This window comes from Malaclemys terrapin, chromosome 18, assembly GCF_027887155.1.
Source record: "Malaclemys terrapin pileata isolate rMalTer1 chromosome 18, rMalTer1.hap1, whole genome shotgun sequence".
NCBI classification, from domain to species: Eukaryota; Metazoa; Chordata; order Testudines; family Emydidae; genus Malaclemys; species Malaclemys terrapin.
The window spans coordinates 13203422-13221312 of record NC_071522.1 but is presented as its reverse complement, the minus strand read 5'-3'; the positions used below and the strand labels follow the sequence as shown (position 1 = coordinate 13221312).

The 17891-nt window shown below is 41.4% G+C and overlaps 1 protein-coding gene across 2 annotated transcripts in view; it reads right to left on the bottom strand.

Annotated features, from left to right (window-relative positions):
- Window positions 1–17891, bottom strand: part of LOC128825689 (S-adenosyl-L-methionine-dependent tRNA 4-demethylwyosine synthase TYW1-like) — a 132767-nt gene that overhangs the window by 111929 nt on the left and 2947 nt on the right. For both annotated transcript variants that reach the window (XM_054008410.1, XM_054008411.1), the window contains exons 4-8: window positions 17651–17791; window positions 16990–17091; window positions 16056–16250; window positions 14297–14578; window positions 13557–13679 (exon numbers count right to left, since the gene is read on the bottom strand). In XM_054008410.1, coding sequence (XP_053864385.1) covers window positions 13557–13679; window positions 14297–14578; window positions 16056–16250; window positions 16990–17091; window positions 17651–17791 — 843 coding nt within the window. The remainder of the gene's footprint in view (window positions 1–13556; window positions 13680–14296; window positions 14579–16055; window positions 16251–16989; window positions 17092–17650; window positions 17792–17891) is intronic.

The window sequence follows — 17891 nt, the reverse complement described above, 5'->3', positions numbered from 1 at the left end:
TTTGAAGTGATAATCAAGCTAGCCGAGTACAGACAGTGTGATAAGAAGTGTGAGAGTACTTACAAGGGGAGATAGAGTCAACGTTTGTAATGGCTCAGCCATTCCCAGTCCTTATTCAAACCGGAGTTGATTGTGTCTAGTTTGCGTATCAATTCTAGCTCTGCAGTCTCAATCAATCCACACAAGCGGTCCATTTCCTGGACACTACTGTGCTAATAAGCGATGGTCACATCAATACCACCCTATACCGGAAACCTACTGACCGCTACACTTACCTACATGCCTCCAGCTTCCATCCAGGACACACCACACGATCCATTGTCTACAGCCAAGCTCTAAGATATAACCGCATTTGCTCCAATCCCTCAGATAGAGACAAGCACCTACAAGATCTCTATCAAGCATTCTTAAAACTACAATACCCACCTGCTGAAGTGAAAAAACAGATTGACAGAGCCAGACGAGTACCCAGAAGTCACCTCCTACAAGACAGGCCCAACAAAGAAAATAACAGAACACCACTAGCTGTCACCTTCAGCCCCCAACTAAAACCTCTCCAGCGCATCATCAGAGATCTACAACCTATCCTGAAAGATGATCCTTTACTCTCACAGATCTTGGGAGACAGACCTGTCCTCGCTTACAGACAACCCCCCAACCTAAAGCAAATACTCACCAGCAACCACACATCACTGAACAAAACCACTAACCCAGGAACCTATCCTTGTAACAAACCCCGATGCCAACTCTGTCCACATATCTATTCAAGTGACATCATCATAGGACCTAATCACATCAGCCATACCATCAGGGGCTCGTTCACCTGCACATCTACCAATGTGATATATGCCATCATGTGCCAGCAATGCCCCTCTGCCATGTACATTGGCCAAACCGGACAGTCTCTACGCAAAAGAATTAATGGACACAAATCTGACATCAGGAATCAAAATACTCAAAAACCAGTGGGAGAACACTTTAACCTGTCTGGTCATTCAGTGACAGACCTGCGGGTGGCTATATTACAACAGAAAAACTTCAAAAACAGACTCCAAAGAGAGACTGCAGAGCTAGAATTGATATGCAAACTAGACACAATCAACTCCAGTTTGAATAAGGACTGGGAATGGCTGAGCCATTACAAACGTTGACTATCTCCCCTTGTAAGTACTCTCACACTTCTTATCACACTGTCTGTACTCGGCTAGCTTGATTATCACTTCAAAAGTTTATTTTTTTTTTTTCCTCTTAATTAATTGGCCTCTCAGAGTTGGTAAGACAACTCCCACCTGTTTATGCTCTCTGTATGTGTGTATATATATCTCCTCATTATATGTTCCATTCTATATGCATCCGAAGAAGTGGGCTGTAGTCCACGAAAGCTTATGCTCTAATAAATTTGTTAGTCTCTAAGGTGCCACAAGTACTCCTGTTCTTCTTTCTCCCTGCCAGTAAACTACAGCCACCTCTTGGGTAGTTCCAATAGTGCTCAGCACTGCACAGTTATTTAGCACAGGTCTGTGAAGAATGCCCATAACAGTTTGAAAACACTGAAGGATTTTAGATAGGCAAGACAATTTACTGACTTGGAGACATGGAATGTTTCTCCTACTCTTACACTAAGTACCATAGGACCTTTCCTGGCCAGTGCTTCAGACCTCTGTTTTATGTCTATCTGGAGCATCACCCACTCCAGAAACATAACTTGTCCTTTCATGCTGTGATGCTGCATCAGTTCAGGACTGTCAATGCAGTTGGTTGGGTTTGCAACGTTTAGAAATAAGCTATTAAATCTCATCACAGAACCCAACTAAGATTAGAGCCACCATTATCAGCCACAGTATAACCAGAGTATTGGGCTCTCCAGAGATACAATGCTACAAATATGGCTAATCCCCGAAGTCTAGTTTGACATGAATAAAGAAATAACACAAATTAGTATAAAGTTAAAAGAGGGCCAAAAAAAAAAGAGTACATCATAATTGTGAATCCCTTGCTGTATGAGTGTCACTTCTGAGATTGTATTGCCATTTATAGTTGCCTGGACAGCACACATGGAAGTGTAAATAATTACTTAGATATTTGATGGAAGGTGTACTATGTTTGTCCTTAAATATTTCAAAGAAAATATACATACGTTTAATGGTGTTTAAAAATGGAGTTATTCTGATTTCCCAAAAATCAAGTTGTTTCACAACCAGGTCTATTTTAATCAGCACCCCTGATCTAGGTCTATTTTAAATCAATAGACACACACACACACCCCGACTCCCGCCGCCCCCCCCCGCCCCCCCCCCCCACTATGTACCAGGAAGTTCCAATAATTTTTTCCAGTTTTGGCTTATTTCTACTTCCTATTAAAGAAACATAGATACTAATCAAACAATTGCTCTTAATTTCCTGAGCTCCACATGGTCTTCCTGATGAGATTCAGTAACTCAAACAGTTCTTAAGACACACATATGTATTTCATTTGAACTCCAAGAAGTTTTCAGAAAACACTTAGAGCCAGTTCAGAACCATCAAAGAATTCAGTTTGCCATTGCTTCCGGGAAGTCTTATGGGATAGAAGATTCTAACCCCCCCTTCATATTGAAGTAGTACCTGTTGATTTCAATAGGACTACTTGTGCAGTAGGCATCAGTCATCAGAACAGAACAGGATCGGTCTCTTACTAAACTAGTAAGATCTGATCCAACTTTTGCTTCTTTACATTCATAGTTTGTTCAAAAACCGTTCTAAAATACAAGTACAGCTTTACATCAACAATTCTACCAACATCTGTGTAATGCATCTAAACTTTCTTAAAAGGTCCACAACATAAAGCACCCAGTCACTAATACAAATCACAGAAACGTAGAGCTGGAAGGGAGCTTGAGAAGTCATCAAGTCCAGCCCCCTGTACTGAGGCAGGACCAAGTAAACCTAGACCATCCCTGACAGGTGTTTGTCCAACCTGTTCTTAAAATCCTCCAGTGATTGGGGATTCCACAACCTTCCTTGGAAGCCTATTCCAGAGCTTAACGACCCTTATAGTTTGAAAGTTTTTCCTAATATCTAACGTAAATCCCCCGTGCTGCAGATTAAGCCCATTACTACTTCTCCCACCTTCAGTGGACATGTAGAACAACTGATTACCATCCTCTTTATACCAACCCTTAACTTATCTAAAGTCTATTAGCAGGTCCCTTCTCAGTTTTCTTTTCTCAAGATTAAACATGCCCATTTTTTTTTTTAAACATTTCCTTATAGATCAGGTTTTCTAAAACTTTTCCCCATTTTTGTTGCTCTCTTCTGGACTCTCTCCAATTTATCCACATCTTTCCTAAAGACACTGTACTCCAGCTGAGGTCTCACCAGTGCCAAGTAGAGCAGGACAATTACCTCACGTGTCTTACATACAGCCCTCTTGTCAATATAAATAGGTTTCTAAGTCCAATATAAGACTCCATCTTCACTCATCAAGACACTTGGACAATAAAATATTGATGTTACTGAAAAAGCTTCATACATAAGCAGGGAGAAGGTAAGTCAGTCATCTTTTACGTAACTATTGAACACTGAACAGCCCCCTCTCTAAAAGCCATAATTTAAGTCTGGGCTAGATTCTGCTCTCCCCTTGACTCAAGGTGGGCAGTACCTTCCTCAGAGTAGTCCCATTAACTTATCGGAGTGCAGCATTACTCAACGTGAGTAACAAGGTAAATTTCAGCTCTTGTACCGCATAGAATCATAGAACCATAGGGTTAGAAGGGATCACAAGGGTCACCTGGGCTAACCCGTGCCAAGATGCAGGATTTGTTGAGTCTAAACCATCCAAGACAGATGGCTATCCAGCCTCTTTTTGAAAATGGCCAGTAAAGTAGCTTCCATGTCTTCCCTAGGCAGTTTGCTCCATTGTCCTACTGTTCTTACAGTTAGGAAGTTTTTCCTGAGAGTTAATCTAAATCTGCTTTACTGTAGTTTGAACCCATTGCCTCTTGTTCTCCCTCGGAGGGCAGGACAGAATGTACTGATGCAGCAGCATTCCCTTTTACATGGAGTAGAGATCACAATGTGTATCTGTGTTGCCGTATTAAATGTAGTCATTCACATAAGTGTGCAGTACAAATAAATTATCATATACAGAACCAATCTTTGAATACAAGAAAAGTCATCTTGCATGATTAAGTGTCCTAGCAGATCTATTGTTCTATATACTACACTCACTGTAATATCTCAGCAAAGTATTGAAGTGTAAAGAGTCTATTTAATTAAAAAAATATAATCGAAATCTGTATATTTAAATTCAAAAAATAAATTCTTATTTTTTCCTACCTTTAAGAGACTGTCTACCACTTTTTTCCAAGGCTGATTTCAAAGTGTGTAAACAGGACACCAATCATTTGTTCCAATCTTAGCTGAGTACCCAATTTGTTTTGTGTTTGGTAAGTATTCAATCCAAGACATTTCTTGAGGGGAAAAGCAACTCGCTGCCCTAGGAGTTGTATTTATTCATTTGCTTAATAATAAACCTTTCATGTTTGTTATTTAGGATTTGAAAGAAAAGAACAAAAGTAAACAACTTAGCACAGAGAGCAAACTTCCAAGGGTGATTTAGCAAGAAGCACTGAAGTAAATCTAAGGCAAGTTTATTGTCTTTCTGTAACAAATCAAGCAAGTAGAGGCTACAGCCAGCTTTTCTTTGCCCTTGAAATAATGTGGCTGCCAATAAAACAAGCCAAACACCCATCCTTCTGTTCTATATTCACAGGCAGCAAAAGTCCATGGACAATGAAAACTTGGGGGATTCAGATTTTTGCTACTTACGGCCCAAATCCTGAAGCCTGTGGGAGTTTGCTACTATAGTTCATTGGGACTTAAATAAGAACAATTACACCTCATGCTTGCGGACACAAACTGACCTCAATCTTGGGTCAGGAAGAAATGTATTTCTCTTTATTCCTATAAGTACAGCACAACACAATCAGCTAGGCACTTTATGGAACAAGCCAGAGAAATCCACCTTCCTCTGAACGACCAAGTATTAGCCATTACAAAAGGCAGAACAGGGGATCAGTTGACCAATTTAGTAGAGAAGGTTCTGTATTCCTGGTTAGGATAGGCATAGAAAGCAGTGCAACATTCATTATCTGCAAATTCACAGCTCAAATGTTTCAAATGCTTCTTTATATGCATTTCTTACAAATATGCCTGGAAAGCACACACAAAACGTAAAATGCTTTCAGCAGCGTGTGTTTATTTGGGGTCCTGCCGATATCTGCAGACATGGAGGAGAACACCTCCACAGATGGTTATAGTTGAAACTGTCAAAACTCCTCAGCTGTGTTTTTGGCTTCGTTACGTAGAATTCAAGATATTCAAAACACATTCTGTGGATAAAATTAGCCATTTCAATTTAAACTACGCACACAGTTAATTTAAGTCTTTTTAACCTCCCATTAAATATGGCTCTCGTTCTCAGTGGGTCACAGCTGAAGAAAATCTGTTGATGTAACTCACTATACAATCCTCTACTCCAGCATGGCAGCTGCCACCCATAATGTCCAAAAGATAAAACTCTGTTTCACAGATGGTCCAGACCATTACTTATTCTCCCAGGAGAAACATGCTAAGGACCTTCAGAAGTTGGTCTGGCTTATGGAAGACTGGTTTTCTAGTCAAATGGATCCAACCTTTTTAATGAAGGATAGTCTACAAATATTTGAAGCACGCAAACACCAAGGAGACAGAGTTACTTAATGTTATCTAAGGGGACAGAACTAGCAATAATGAACAAAAATAAAAGGGAAGTGGGTATTCACCCACGAAAGCTCATGCTCCAATACGTCTGTTAGTCTATAAGGTGCCACAGGACTCTTTGCTGCTTTTAAAAATAAAAGGGAAAATTTAAGCAGGATTATCAGCCTCCCAAGGGAAGTGCTGAAAACCCCACTGTCTCAAACATGTAAAACTGGAAGGGATACAGTCTTAGAAAAATACACCATAAGTAAGGCCCTTTGATTTCATTTTTTACTGATTTTTGACCCGAATTTTGTACCACACGACTACACAAAAATACTGATTATGTTAAGAAAATCCAGCCTATTATGTTTATGTTAAGTTAATCTAATATCTAAGTGTCAATGCAAGGCAATTGAGTGGAAGATACACTCAATTATCTTGATGTAATGTAGGCAAAACTAAACAATGATTAATGTAAAGTTAATGAAATAAACCGCGGCTTTAAACTACTCTTATTTCCAATACTCTTACTTTTCTCTATTTGTTGCTTTCTTTTGGTCCTCCCATCCCCCAATATTAACCCTGATATTTACCCAGAAAGACTTATGTTAATTTTTTGCACTGATTTTTCACTCATTTTTTAATTATTGTAATAAACACTGATAAATTCCCATAAATTTTTAAACAAAACAAAAACAAAGGGCCTTGACCACAGGAAATAACACTGTCCTGGCAAGAATATGGACTAGATGAGCTAATAGGTCTGTTCCAATTCCAACTAAGACCTCAGCTGAATCACTGAACACCAGCTGGTCAGCGATGCAGCAGGGCTAAGGCAGGCTCTGCGCGGGTCCCGGAAGCAGCAGCATCTCCCACTTCCGTTCCTATCTGTAGGGGCAGACAGGGGGCCCCACGCGCTGCCCTTGCCCCAAGCGCCGGCTCTGCAGCTCCCATTGGCCAGGAACCATGGCCAATGGGAGCTGTGGGGGCGGTGTCTGCGGACAGTGCAGTGTGCAGAGCCACCTGGCCGCGCCTCCGCGTAGGAGCCAAAGGGCACTGCTTCTGGGAGCTGCTTGAAGTAGGAGCTGCCCAGAGCCTGAACTCCTGACCCCCTCCCATGTCCCAACCCTCTGACCCAGCCCTAATCCCCCTCCTGCCCTCCAAACCACTCGATCCCAGCCCCACCCCAGAACCCACACCCCTAGTCGGACTCACCCCAAGCCCAACCGCCCACCCCAGAGCCCACTCCCGCACTTCGAACCCCTCAACCCCAGCCCAGAGCCCCCTCCTGCACCCCAAATCAAGTCAAGCCCAATTTCTCCTTGCCTAGAGGCCGAGCTATTTTCAACCCCACTTGAGATGAGTCAGTATCCTTGATCAACCACAGGTCATTCCCTAGCCTACACAAGTCGCAAGTGTAAACAACAGGCCAACACTGCGCTCATCAGTAGAACAAGATTAGCACCCCTAGAGTTACAATTATATAAGGTTATTGGCAGAAACAGGTTAACACTGTTTCCCTGGCTAAGACCTAGCTGTACTATGAACCAAGACAAACTCCAAGGCATGTTTTGTAAACTGGTATGGAGTAACCTCTGGGTACAGGTACAGTTTAATACATCACCTTACAGCATGCTTAGGCCCGGTTTACATCTGTAAAATTGAGTTAATACTACTTCTTTTCTCCTACCCTTTGTCCATCTTGTGTATTTAAACTCAGGATAGACACACATACACATAGCAAGAAAGTATAACACCTCGCACAACAGAGTCTCAATCTCAGTCGCAGCACAAGGTGCTATTGCCACAAATGACAGAGAGGGATTTCTGTCCATCAATGCTCTGAAGTGCTCAAAACAAAAATCAATCAATTTGCTGATGGAAGCAAAGCTGTGCATCACCTTAAAATGAAGAAAGGACCTGATGGGTAACATATTTCAGAATAACCCCACCTTTAGAGAAAAGGAGCATGCTTTGGCAAGACAGAAGACAAACTTTCAGAGTTAACTGCCATTTAGGGACTATGCCAAACACTTTGACAGTGTGAGAGGGACTGCAGGATCCCAGCGGCACTTACCGTGGCTCCCAGGAAGTGGCCGCCAAGTCCCTGCAGCCCCTAGGCAGAGGCATGGCCAGGTAGCTCCGTGCACTGCCCTTGCACCTGCAGGTGCTGCCCCACAGCTCCCACTGGTTGCAGTTCCCAGCCAATAGGAGCTGCGGAGCCAGTACTCGGGCGGGACAGCACACAGAGCCTCCCTGGCCCACCATGTGCCATGGGGCCACAGGGACCTGGCTGCCGCTTCTGGGAGCCATGTGGAGCTAGGGTAGTCAGGGAGCCTGCCTTAGCCCTGGGCCCCTGCTGCGATGCTGCCTGGACTTTTAATGGCCTGGTCAGCACTGCCGACCGGAGCCACCAGGGTCCCTTTTAGACCGGGCGTTCCAGTCAAAAGCCAGACATCTGGCAACCCTACTCCAGTTGTGCACATGCTCTTGGTTGTTAGTTGTGAAGCTTTACAGTTCAGAGCGCTAAGCTCACTGAGTTAAGTTTGGATACCAACTGCTGACACCATGTTTCTTGCACAGATTTTGAACCAGCACCTGTTGTCCTTACTCAAGGAAAGCTCCCACCAACTTCACTCAGAGTTTTGTTTAAGGGAAGACAGTAAGATTTGGCCTTTCACAATGATAAAACTTTAAAGGATCTCAAATAAATGTATGAACATGGAGGTTTACAAACCCCACGGGAGTTGAGTAAATATCCACCCCGTTTTACAAGATGGCAAAATGAGATAAGAGAGGTCAAGTGACCCTTCCAAGGACACACAGTGAATCAGTGGCAGAACAGGAATAGTATTCTAAAGTCTTGACTCCTAGTCCCCCACTTCAATTCAATCCTGAACACATGGCTCATTTCCAACCACCCCTTTTCTTTTCTTACCCCCTCCCCCTTGTATTTTAAACTTTGCAACTGTGTCCACACACAACATTAAAGCTGTTTGTTTTGGAAAACAAAACAAGAACATTAATATTAAAGATGCATATTTTTCTTTGTACCATGTGTGATTACCTCTCAACAGATCCAAAAAAGTTAGGTGATTATTATTATTATTCATAAATGTAGTTTATAAATATGAAGGTTAATAAAGCAATTCCTTTTGGTAGGACAGATCTGTATTTCTAGTTTATCACAATCATCCAGCTGTGAGAGAGACACTGCATTAAGAAACAGTATCCCTGTGATTAATGACCACAGCTTTAAAGGCTAAAAATACATCTATTAAATTTCACATTTATCTGAAACTCCCCAGAAATGTGTTTACTTTAGAGGACAGAGAAGGTGCACCACATTTTTATCAATCAAAACCAGAAGTAGCTGTTAAATCTATCACAAGCCAACACCTTCCTCTGCTAAACAAAAGCTGGTTGGGGGAATAAAACCAAACCAAATTCTCTGTTTGAAAAGCAACAAAATTGAAATTATAGCTAACAGCAAGAAAACATAGGAATTACCTGGCTAGGTCAGGCTGCATTCCATCTAATCTAGCATCCTGTCTCTGAGTTACCAGTACCAGATGCTTCAGAGAAAGGTGCAAGAAATCCCATGGTGGACCACTTATGGAGTAACCTCCCAAATGGACTAATTATTCCTAACCACCCATCAGATAGCGGTTGCCTTATGTCCTGAAGCATGGAGATTTTTAATATGCCTTGGAATTTATTTTATCCTGTTTCATAAAACTGTGGATTTTTCTCAGTGGCTCTCATGCAGGGTCCGGGGCACCCTGGGGGGCCACAAGCAGGTTTCAGGGAGTCCACCAAGAAGGACCAGTGTTAGACTCACCGGGGCCCAGGGCAGAAAGTTGAAGCTCGTGCACGGGGCTGAAGCCAGGGACTGTAAGTCCCACCACCTGGGGCTAAAGCAGAAGCCTGAGCAACTTAGCTTTGCGGAACCCCCTGTGGCGTGGGGCCCCAGGCAATTGCCCTACTTGCTACCCCGTAATGCTGGCCCTGGCTTTTATATGCAGAAAGCCAGTTGTTGTGACACAGGTGAGCTGTGGAGTTTTTATAGAACACTGGAGAGGCTTCAAAAAGAAAAAGGTCGAGAACCCCTATATGAAGATCTAATCCCTTCCTTGAATTCTATTAAGGACTTGGCTTCCATTTTAGCTTTTGGCAGAGAGTTCCACAAGTTAGCTCTTTGTCATGTAAAAAAAGAATTTCCTTTTATCGGTTTTTAAGTCCACTTTTCCTTGCATTATGAGAAAAGGTCTGCTGCCTATATCAAATGCCCTATTTTGTATAATCCTAAGAAACTTGCAGTGTGTGAAAGGCTATACATAAAACAAAAATCTAGTCTAGATTTCCGAGCAAGTCATATAATGGGAGATGGAATTTCATTCAGCAAAATTAAATGAAGATTAACTGCAGAGATCTGAACAAACATTCATTACTAAGATGCTGCTGTCATGACCTCGCTCATGCTGCCATTGCATAAAAATCAAGACAACAAGGATTTATGACTAGACATCCCAGGCATTCAAATCTCTGCCACCAATCCTTACACAGCCATACAAGAGATCAAAATTAGGTCCTAAAAATATTCAAAAATAATCTTTTACTGCCCCCTACGCACAAAGGAAATGTGCAAGTGTACATCCCAAAGCCACAGGAATATTGGAAGGACGAGATTGACATCATATAGTAAAGCCTGAAATATTTATAGATCAGCACTGTAAAAAAAATTTTTAAAAAATCAGAAGCTAAGATACAACAACATATTCTACAAATAGATTTTAGGCCCCTTTCTGGTCTCTCATATCCCATTCAGTAGAGTCAGTGTGAGATCAGAATCAGGCCCTGTGAATTTAAGTACTGAACATGTGCAACTCAGTATTCTGTAACTTGGTTTTTAAAATAATCTTAATTTGAAAGACAAAAGCTCCCATTGCACTAATGCACAGCAGCTAAAGCAAGGACAACTCTATAAAGAAGGATGCCTTGGACTTAACCAACAATGGTACCTTCCATCTAGGAAATCAGACCACTCGATAATGAAGAATTAGTTTCACATTTCAGATTCTTCTGCATGTTAATATCACATCTTTGGTGCTTATTTTTATTACAATAAATGACTGCACCTATGGAATCATTCCACAATTCAAGCATTTGCACAAACCCGTTAGTAAGTCAGTCTGCATTTTCCCCGGGAGATTCATCACGGAGGCAAAGCCATTCATTCTCATAGCTAATGATACAGACATCCACCTATTTAGCCTCTCGCATGCAGCATTTATATGGTCATACCCTGCCATTGTTCTGTGTATGGAGCTCCACTGAAGTCAATTGGAGTTTTACATTAAAATTGATAGAAGGATATGGCTGTAGTTAAGAAACCTATCCTTGACAAGCAATTTTTAAGAGGAGAATGAAATGCAACTTTCAGACATTAACACACACAGCCAACGCATAGCTAGAGGAAATACAAGAGTCTTACCCCCGCCCTCACTGAGGCCAGGTCTACAACTATAAACTTACATCCGTATAACTACATCACGACAGGGTATGAAAAATCCATACCCCTGAGTGATGCAAGTTATACCGACCTAGACAGTGCTATGTCAAAGGGAGAGCTTATCCTGTCAACATAGCTACCGTCTCCCCCAGAGGTGGATTAAATATGCTGACAGGAGAAGCCCCCCATACCATCTTCACTGAAGCGCTGCAACATTTTAAGTGTAGACCTGCCCTGAGGATGCTTTGGAGGTATTTACTCTTACAAATAGCCTCCCTGAACTCAAGTGGATCTACTAGTGTAAGAGTTGCAGGATAAGTATCAGAGGGGTAGCCATGTTAGTTTGGATCTGTAAAAAGCAACAAAGAGTCCTGTGGCACCTTAAAGACTAACAGATGTATTGGAGCATAAGCTTTTGTGGGTGAATACATGCGTCTGACGAAGTGGATATTCCCCCACGAAAGCTTATGCTCCAATACATATGTTAGTCTTTAAGGTGCCACAGGACTCTTTGTTGCTAGTTGCAGGATAGAGTCCCTAGACTGTATGCGGGGGGCCGGGGGGGTGTTGCACTTCTGGGATAATAAAAGACTCCAGCTCCACAGACAAAATAAAGGAAGGATGAGATGTAGAGACAGAAAACTCTGTCTTAGATCCTAGAAAGGCCAAATGTTAAGCAACAGTGAGTTTTTGTTGCCTATTTGTAACACTCAATTATACTAGAAATTCTGACTTTGGTCACTACCAGGGCAGTGATCACAAAGCGTTAGGAAGTGGTTGTAGTTTACTGGTGTGGTCATTTGCTTGTTCATAAACTAGACAATGGACTATGCATATTTTCATTTTACATTGCACAGTCCTTGTGCTGTTGCTAGATTTTATTAGTCAGTGAAACCTTGAGATCTAATCTCCTATAAAAATGGTTGCAAAAATAATTATTTTTTCCCTTTAGTGGTTTCAAGTCATGTCACAAATGAAGGCTATCAAAAAGAATCTTTTATTGGACCAACTTCTGTCGGTGAGAGAGACAATCTTTCAAGCTTTAAGTCTGGAGAAGAGCTCAAGGTGGCTCGAAAGCTTGTCTCTCTCACCGACAGAAGTTGGTCCAATAAACGATATTACCTCACCCACCTTGTCTCTCATATATCCGAGGACCTCCACAGCTACAACTACAATGCATACACAAATAATGTTTTTCTTTTCTCCATTGACCTCTAGTGGTGAATACGTATGACAGTGAAGCCAAAAGGAGGACTGTACCCTATTGCAAATAGAATCAGAGCATGTTAAGGGTGAGGAAGATCTAGTAGTTCATCAACCTGTAAGTGGAAAATAGTTTCCCCCAGACACAGATACTAAGCTGACACTATACTAAGGAAAGATAGACATTCAGATACAGGTCCCCCATCTTCCCCCAGGACAGTTAATGAGGCAGTATGAGTTCAGGGGAGAAACCCGCTAATCTCAGAATTTCCCCTTGAGAAAAGAGATTAAGCATCCTCAGACAGCTCCATCCCCTCTCAAGGGGTTCTGCATTCTTTGGACTCCCATGTTTCCCACTGAAATCAATTAGAGTTTTGGGTGTTAAGACAATATAAGATCAGGCCTGCCAGATTTCTCTGCAACTGTCTCTTAAAACAAACTGGTAACCGCCGTTACTGTTATGGACCACGAAGAAATGTGCACATAAATTATTTTCATTGCACACCCAGCTGAAACTTAGGAGTTATTGCCTCAGCTGCCTCACTAGATAAATCCAAACAGATCTGCAATATAACAGGAATAATGAGCATGTGGCAGAAGCAGGAGGTTTTGTTGTTTGTTTTTTTACACTTTTGGCTATTGCGATCATTTTATAAAACCAATGTAAAATTGTAGGCCTCGTTCTGTAGTAGAAAACTCATCTTTGCGCTTGGCAAAAATAACTGTTATGCAATAACTTCTGAGGGCACCTCGCATTCATTGTTCAGGAACACCACCTTTTCCTCTACAACTCAAAGCAGAGTCAATATTTGTGCATGCACCTGTATTTCCAAAGAGAAACTTTGGGCCCTGTCCTAGCCCCATTGCATTTCAAACTTTTATTTTTCTTCTTTTTTATTAGACATTTATGCTGCAGTGGGAAAAGAGCACCTCCAACCTACCTCCAAATATTTCAAGTCACATTTTTGTTGTGTCCTTAGATGATAGCCAATGGAGTTTACTGCTTTGTTTATAATTTACCTCTATAGCTACAAACCAGGGGCAGTAATATTTTAATCAACTTGCTACCTTGGTGATAAGGAAACTCCAGGTACTAAGCTTGCTCTAATAGCAGTACCTTGGCCTTCTTCATGTGACCCATAATTTTGCCCAGATCTTCGACATCAATGACAGAGTTACGGCTTCCATCTTCCTCAGCGCCCGACTCCTCCTCACTGGTGGTTTCAAATAAATCCTCCACCTATGCAATAAAGATTGCAGAATGAATTTTAGAAGCTTGCGTGCTATGTTAAATATAAACCCCTGCCTATTCTAGCCTGTTGATTCAATTACACAACATGCAGCAAAGACTTCTGGAAAGTTAACAATGGGACATTTGACCTATACAAGGCACACAACTCCCAGCTGTACCAATAAAAAGCCTGATGAATTGTTTTTTAAAATGAATTTAAGAGTACACAAAGCATTTGACCTTCAGTCTCCTGGGAAATCTGGCTTCCAGATTCATTCCTGTCTCTCTCTCTCTTTCCTGATCCGTCCATTTGCCACCATATCATTGGCGGTTAAAATCAGAGGTTAGGACAAAGGCACGCAACTCCCATGGGATTTAGGCACCTCACTCCCTTAGGCTCCTTTGATCAATATCACAGTGAACAAGACAGGAAAGGAACTGCCGTTCAAACTGTAAACTCCTCAGGGCAGGGGGCTTGTCTTACTCCCCTGTAGAGAGTCAGGCATAGCAGCTGAAGCGAAGGAAGGAGTCCAATACCTCTCCAAGAGAGCCCACAGAATCCCTTATACCAGCCCTGCTAAGAGAGATTTGTCACAGAAGTAATGGCCTGTGATTTTTGGACCTACCTCAGTGTTCTCCTGCTCTGACACCCTTTGCTCATGATCCGATCCCTCCTTGCTCTTCTTCCCTTTGGATTTGCACTTGCCTTTCTTACAGTTTCCGCTACAGGGCTTCTTCTCCCCTTTGCAAAGTGCCTGGATCCTAGCGAGGAACCTGGCCTTCCAAGCACTGAAGTCAGCCTCGATGCTGCCGTGCTTGCTTTTGGCTACATTACAGTCCCCCTCCGCACGAGTCATGACACGACTAGCACTAAGCATCCAAAGCCATTTGTCAATGTTTTTTCCAACCTAAGACGAGAAATGAACAAAAGCCCATTAACAAGGCCCAGGAACTTACAGACAGTCATTCAGAAAACAAATTGGACAGGAATTTAGAAAAAGGTGGCTGGCCGTATGGCCATAGCAGGCTGACTAAGTGATTGGGAACCAGGGATCTCTGAGCTCTAATACCAGCTCTGTTGCCGACGCAGAGTATGAACTTAAGTCTTAGCTTCTCTATACCTCATAGTTCCTTCACTGGTAAAATAGTATTAATATCACCACTGAGTCTGACCAATTCAGGGCGCCAAACTTTAGAAAAGATGTGGACAAACTGGCAAGAGTCCAGAGGGGAGCAACAAAAAATGATAAAAGGTTTAGAAAACCTGAGCTGCGAGGAAAGGTTAAAAAAAAAAAAAAAAAACCTGGGCATGTTTAGTCTTAAGAAAAGAAGACTGAGGAGGGACCTGATAACAGTCTTCAAATCTGTAAAGAGCTGTTATAAAGAGGACTGTGTTTTGCATGTCCACTTGAGGTTGGAGAAGTAGTAATGGGCTTAATCTGCAGCAAGGGCGATTTACGTTAGATATTAGGAAAAACTTTCCAACTCTAAGCATAGTTAAGCTCTGGAAGAGGCTTCCAAAGAAGGTTGTGGAATCTCCATCATCGGAGGATTTTAAAAACAGGTTGGACAAACACTTGTCAGAGATGGTCTAGGTTTACCTGGTCCTGCTTCAGCGCAGGGGGCTGGACTTGATGACTTCTTGAGATCCATTCCAGCCCTGTATTTCTATCATTCTATAATAGATGTGTTTTAGGGGATAGTTTTTCACTTTACAGCATTTGCTAGTAATAACAAAACCTATGTATGTACAATACCAGGTGTTGCCATCAGGCCATCAAGCACTGTACAAGTACATTAGTCTGATAAACTACATCTTTTTTTCTCTTTCTGATTTAGATAATCTCAGTCAGTTCATGGGGTTAAACACCATCAGACTATCATATAGCTGGCGAATATCAAGATTTACATGATCGAGTATAGTAAATGAAATGCAGAGAAAGGAGTACTTTAAAAAAGGGAGAGAGGCAATAATAAGTCAGTGGTTTATTTTGTCCTTTAAAAATCGTACTGAACAGCCTGTGACAAAACAAATATGACAGCTTTATCTACTAATTACTGGTTTTAAAAGCCTGGAAATTCAATGAGAGATTTACCATCCGGAGGAAAACACTCCACAGGTTAACATAGTACCAATGGGAATCATTCCTCTTCACTTTGATAGCGTGCTGCACTGGAAGGGGAGCTGGATCTGGCCTTAAATACTGCATCCTTTAAACATCTAAATTTTCCAACTTCCTCTTAAAAGCAAGGAGTCTCAAGAACACTAACTGCCTAACCCAAGAGGTGCAGAACACCATCAGTCTCACTGATGTCTGCAGACACCAAAGATGCTTAGCAATTCTTCAGGATCAGAAAACAAAAAGAAAATCCAGAGAAACTCACCGTGTTGTAGTGGTCCACATATACTGAATTTCCCAAGCCAAACACAGCGTATCTCATTCCTTTCAGATAGGTTTTGCCAAACCTAAAGTCATTCACAGCCTCTTCTAACCATTTGCAAAACCATGCTGCATTTTCAGTTGGCTGTCCATCAGTGTAGGTAGCAACCAGAAACACACAAATATTTTTGCTGGTTGCCTGAAGACAGTTTAGCAGAGGAAAAGAATATTTTAAAGGGATGATCAGTGGATTTTCTAAAACAACTTTAATATTAGAGTGTCAGGAAGAGAATGTTATTGTCTTTTTAGAAGTCTAGGTATGAAGTCTAGGGCAGAAAACCCTAGGCATGAAGCTGGTAAGTTCACTCTTTGTATAAACCATGGATTCAATAAATTAGGAAAAACTGTATTAATAAACATTTTGCCCCATACAGCATTTCCATTCAAAAATCTAAAGGAACTTTATGAACATTAACTAAATAAATCTCAACACCGCAGTGAAGTAGAGATGAATTACTATTACTCCCAGACAGGACACTGAGGCACAGTGAGGAACTTGAGTAATATCTCTATCTTACTGAGAAAGCTTGCAGCAGAACCAAAAAAAGAACTCAGATCTCCCAGGATCATAGGTCTGGGTTCTAGACAGAGACTATCATCCTACCTCCTCTTAGAAAAGAAATATCAAGTTGATATCAAATAAGGACCAATATTAAATTATTTCAAGGTGGTATTTTAGGCTGTAAGAAGCCCAGCATTGAAGGTTCCCATTTACCCCACAGATGCACTCTTCAACACAAATCTTGTGGGATTTGCAGGGAACTAGGGGAGGTCTGCAGGGAGATGCAGAAGACATCAGACCTCTCAACAGACCCAGGGAATTGTTACATTTATATATTTTACCTATCTAGGAAGGGGGAAGAAAGAAAAATACTAACCTCTTCGGCTAGACAATCATCGGGATCATAGTCTCTCATGTTAATGATTTCTGCAGGCAAATTAAGGGAGAGAATAGCTTCAGCAAGAATTGTTGCAAATCCCTGGAGAGAGAGAGACATAGAAAGGCTACATCTGCAATAACCCAACCGAAAGAAGAGTCAAACAAATTCATGAGAGGGTGTTAGAAACTCACAAACCTTGTAACAAGAAGCTGATATTTCATATGGCTATCATGTACAGAAACAGAACAAAGACACCTATAAAACACACCTTTTCTTTTTTTTAAAGTGAAATGCATTTTGTTTTGGAAAAAGTGAGTATTTCTACAGACACACACAAAAAATTACTCCACTTTATAATGTTTCTCTGTCAAAGACAAAAACTGATTAAAGCAGCATCTCTCCACACAAGAGGAGTTTAAAGTGACACCAAAAGATTAATAGAGTATATTTTAAAGAGTTGATGTAATAATCCCTTAGATTTTTAAAGATGAATAATTCTTTAAAATCTAATTTCCTCTTCACTTTTTTATTTTATTGGACAACAAAAACCTAGTCAATTTCACTTTCGGGTTCTTGAACCATGCACAGTTTGCAAGCCAAAGTTACACTTCAATAACATTTTGAATTAACTTTGTCCAAGTAGAATAAAATTACTTACCTTAGCAGTGCCAGTCTGAGAGCCATAGAAAACCTTCACCCCAGCAACATAAATCTCCTTCGTCTTTGGCATTGTATATCCATTTATCAGCACATCTTGTGTTACTTTAGATGGAGTTAGCGTCTCGGTGGATTTTTCATCCTACAAAACAATTGTAGTATCCCAGTCTTACCCCTTTCAAACTCATCTTAAGCTAGTTTTCACATAAAACGCAAACTACCTAGTCAGATCTTCAGCATGG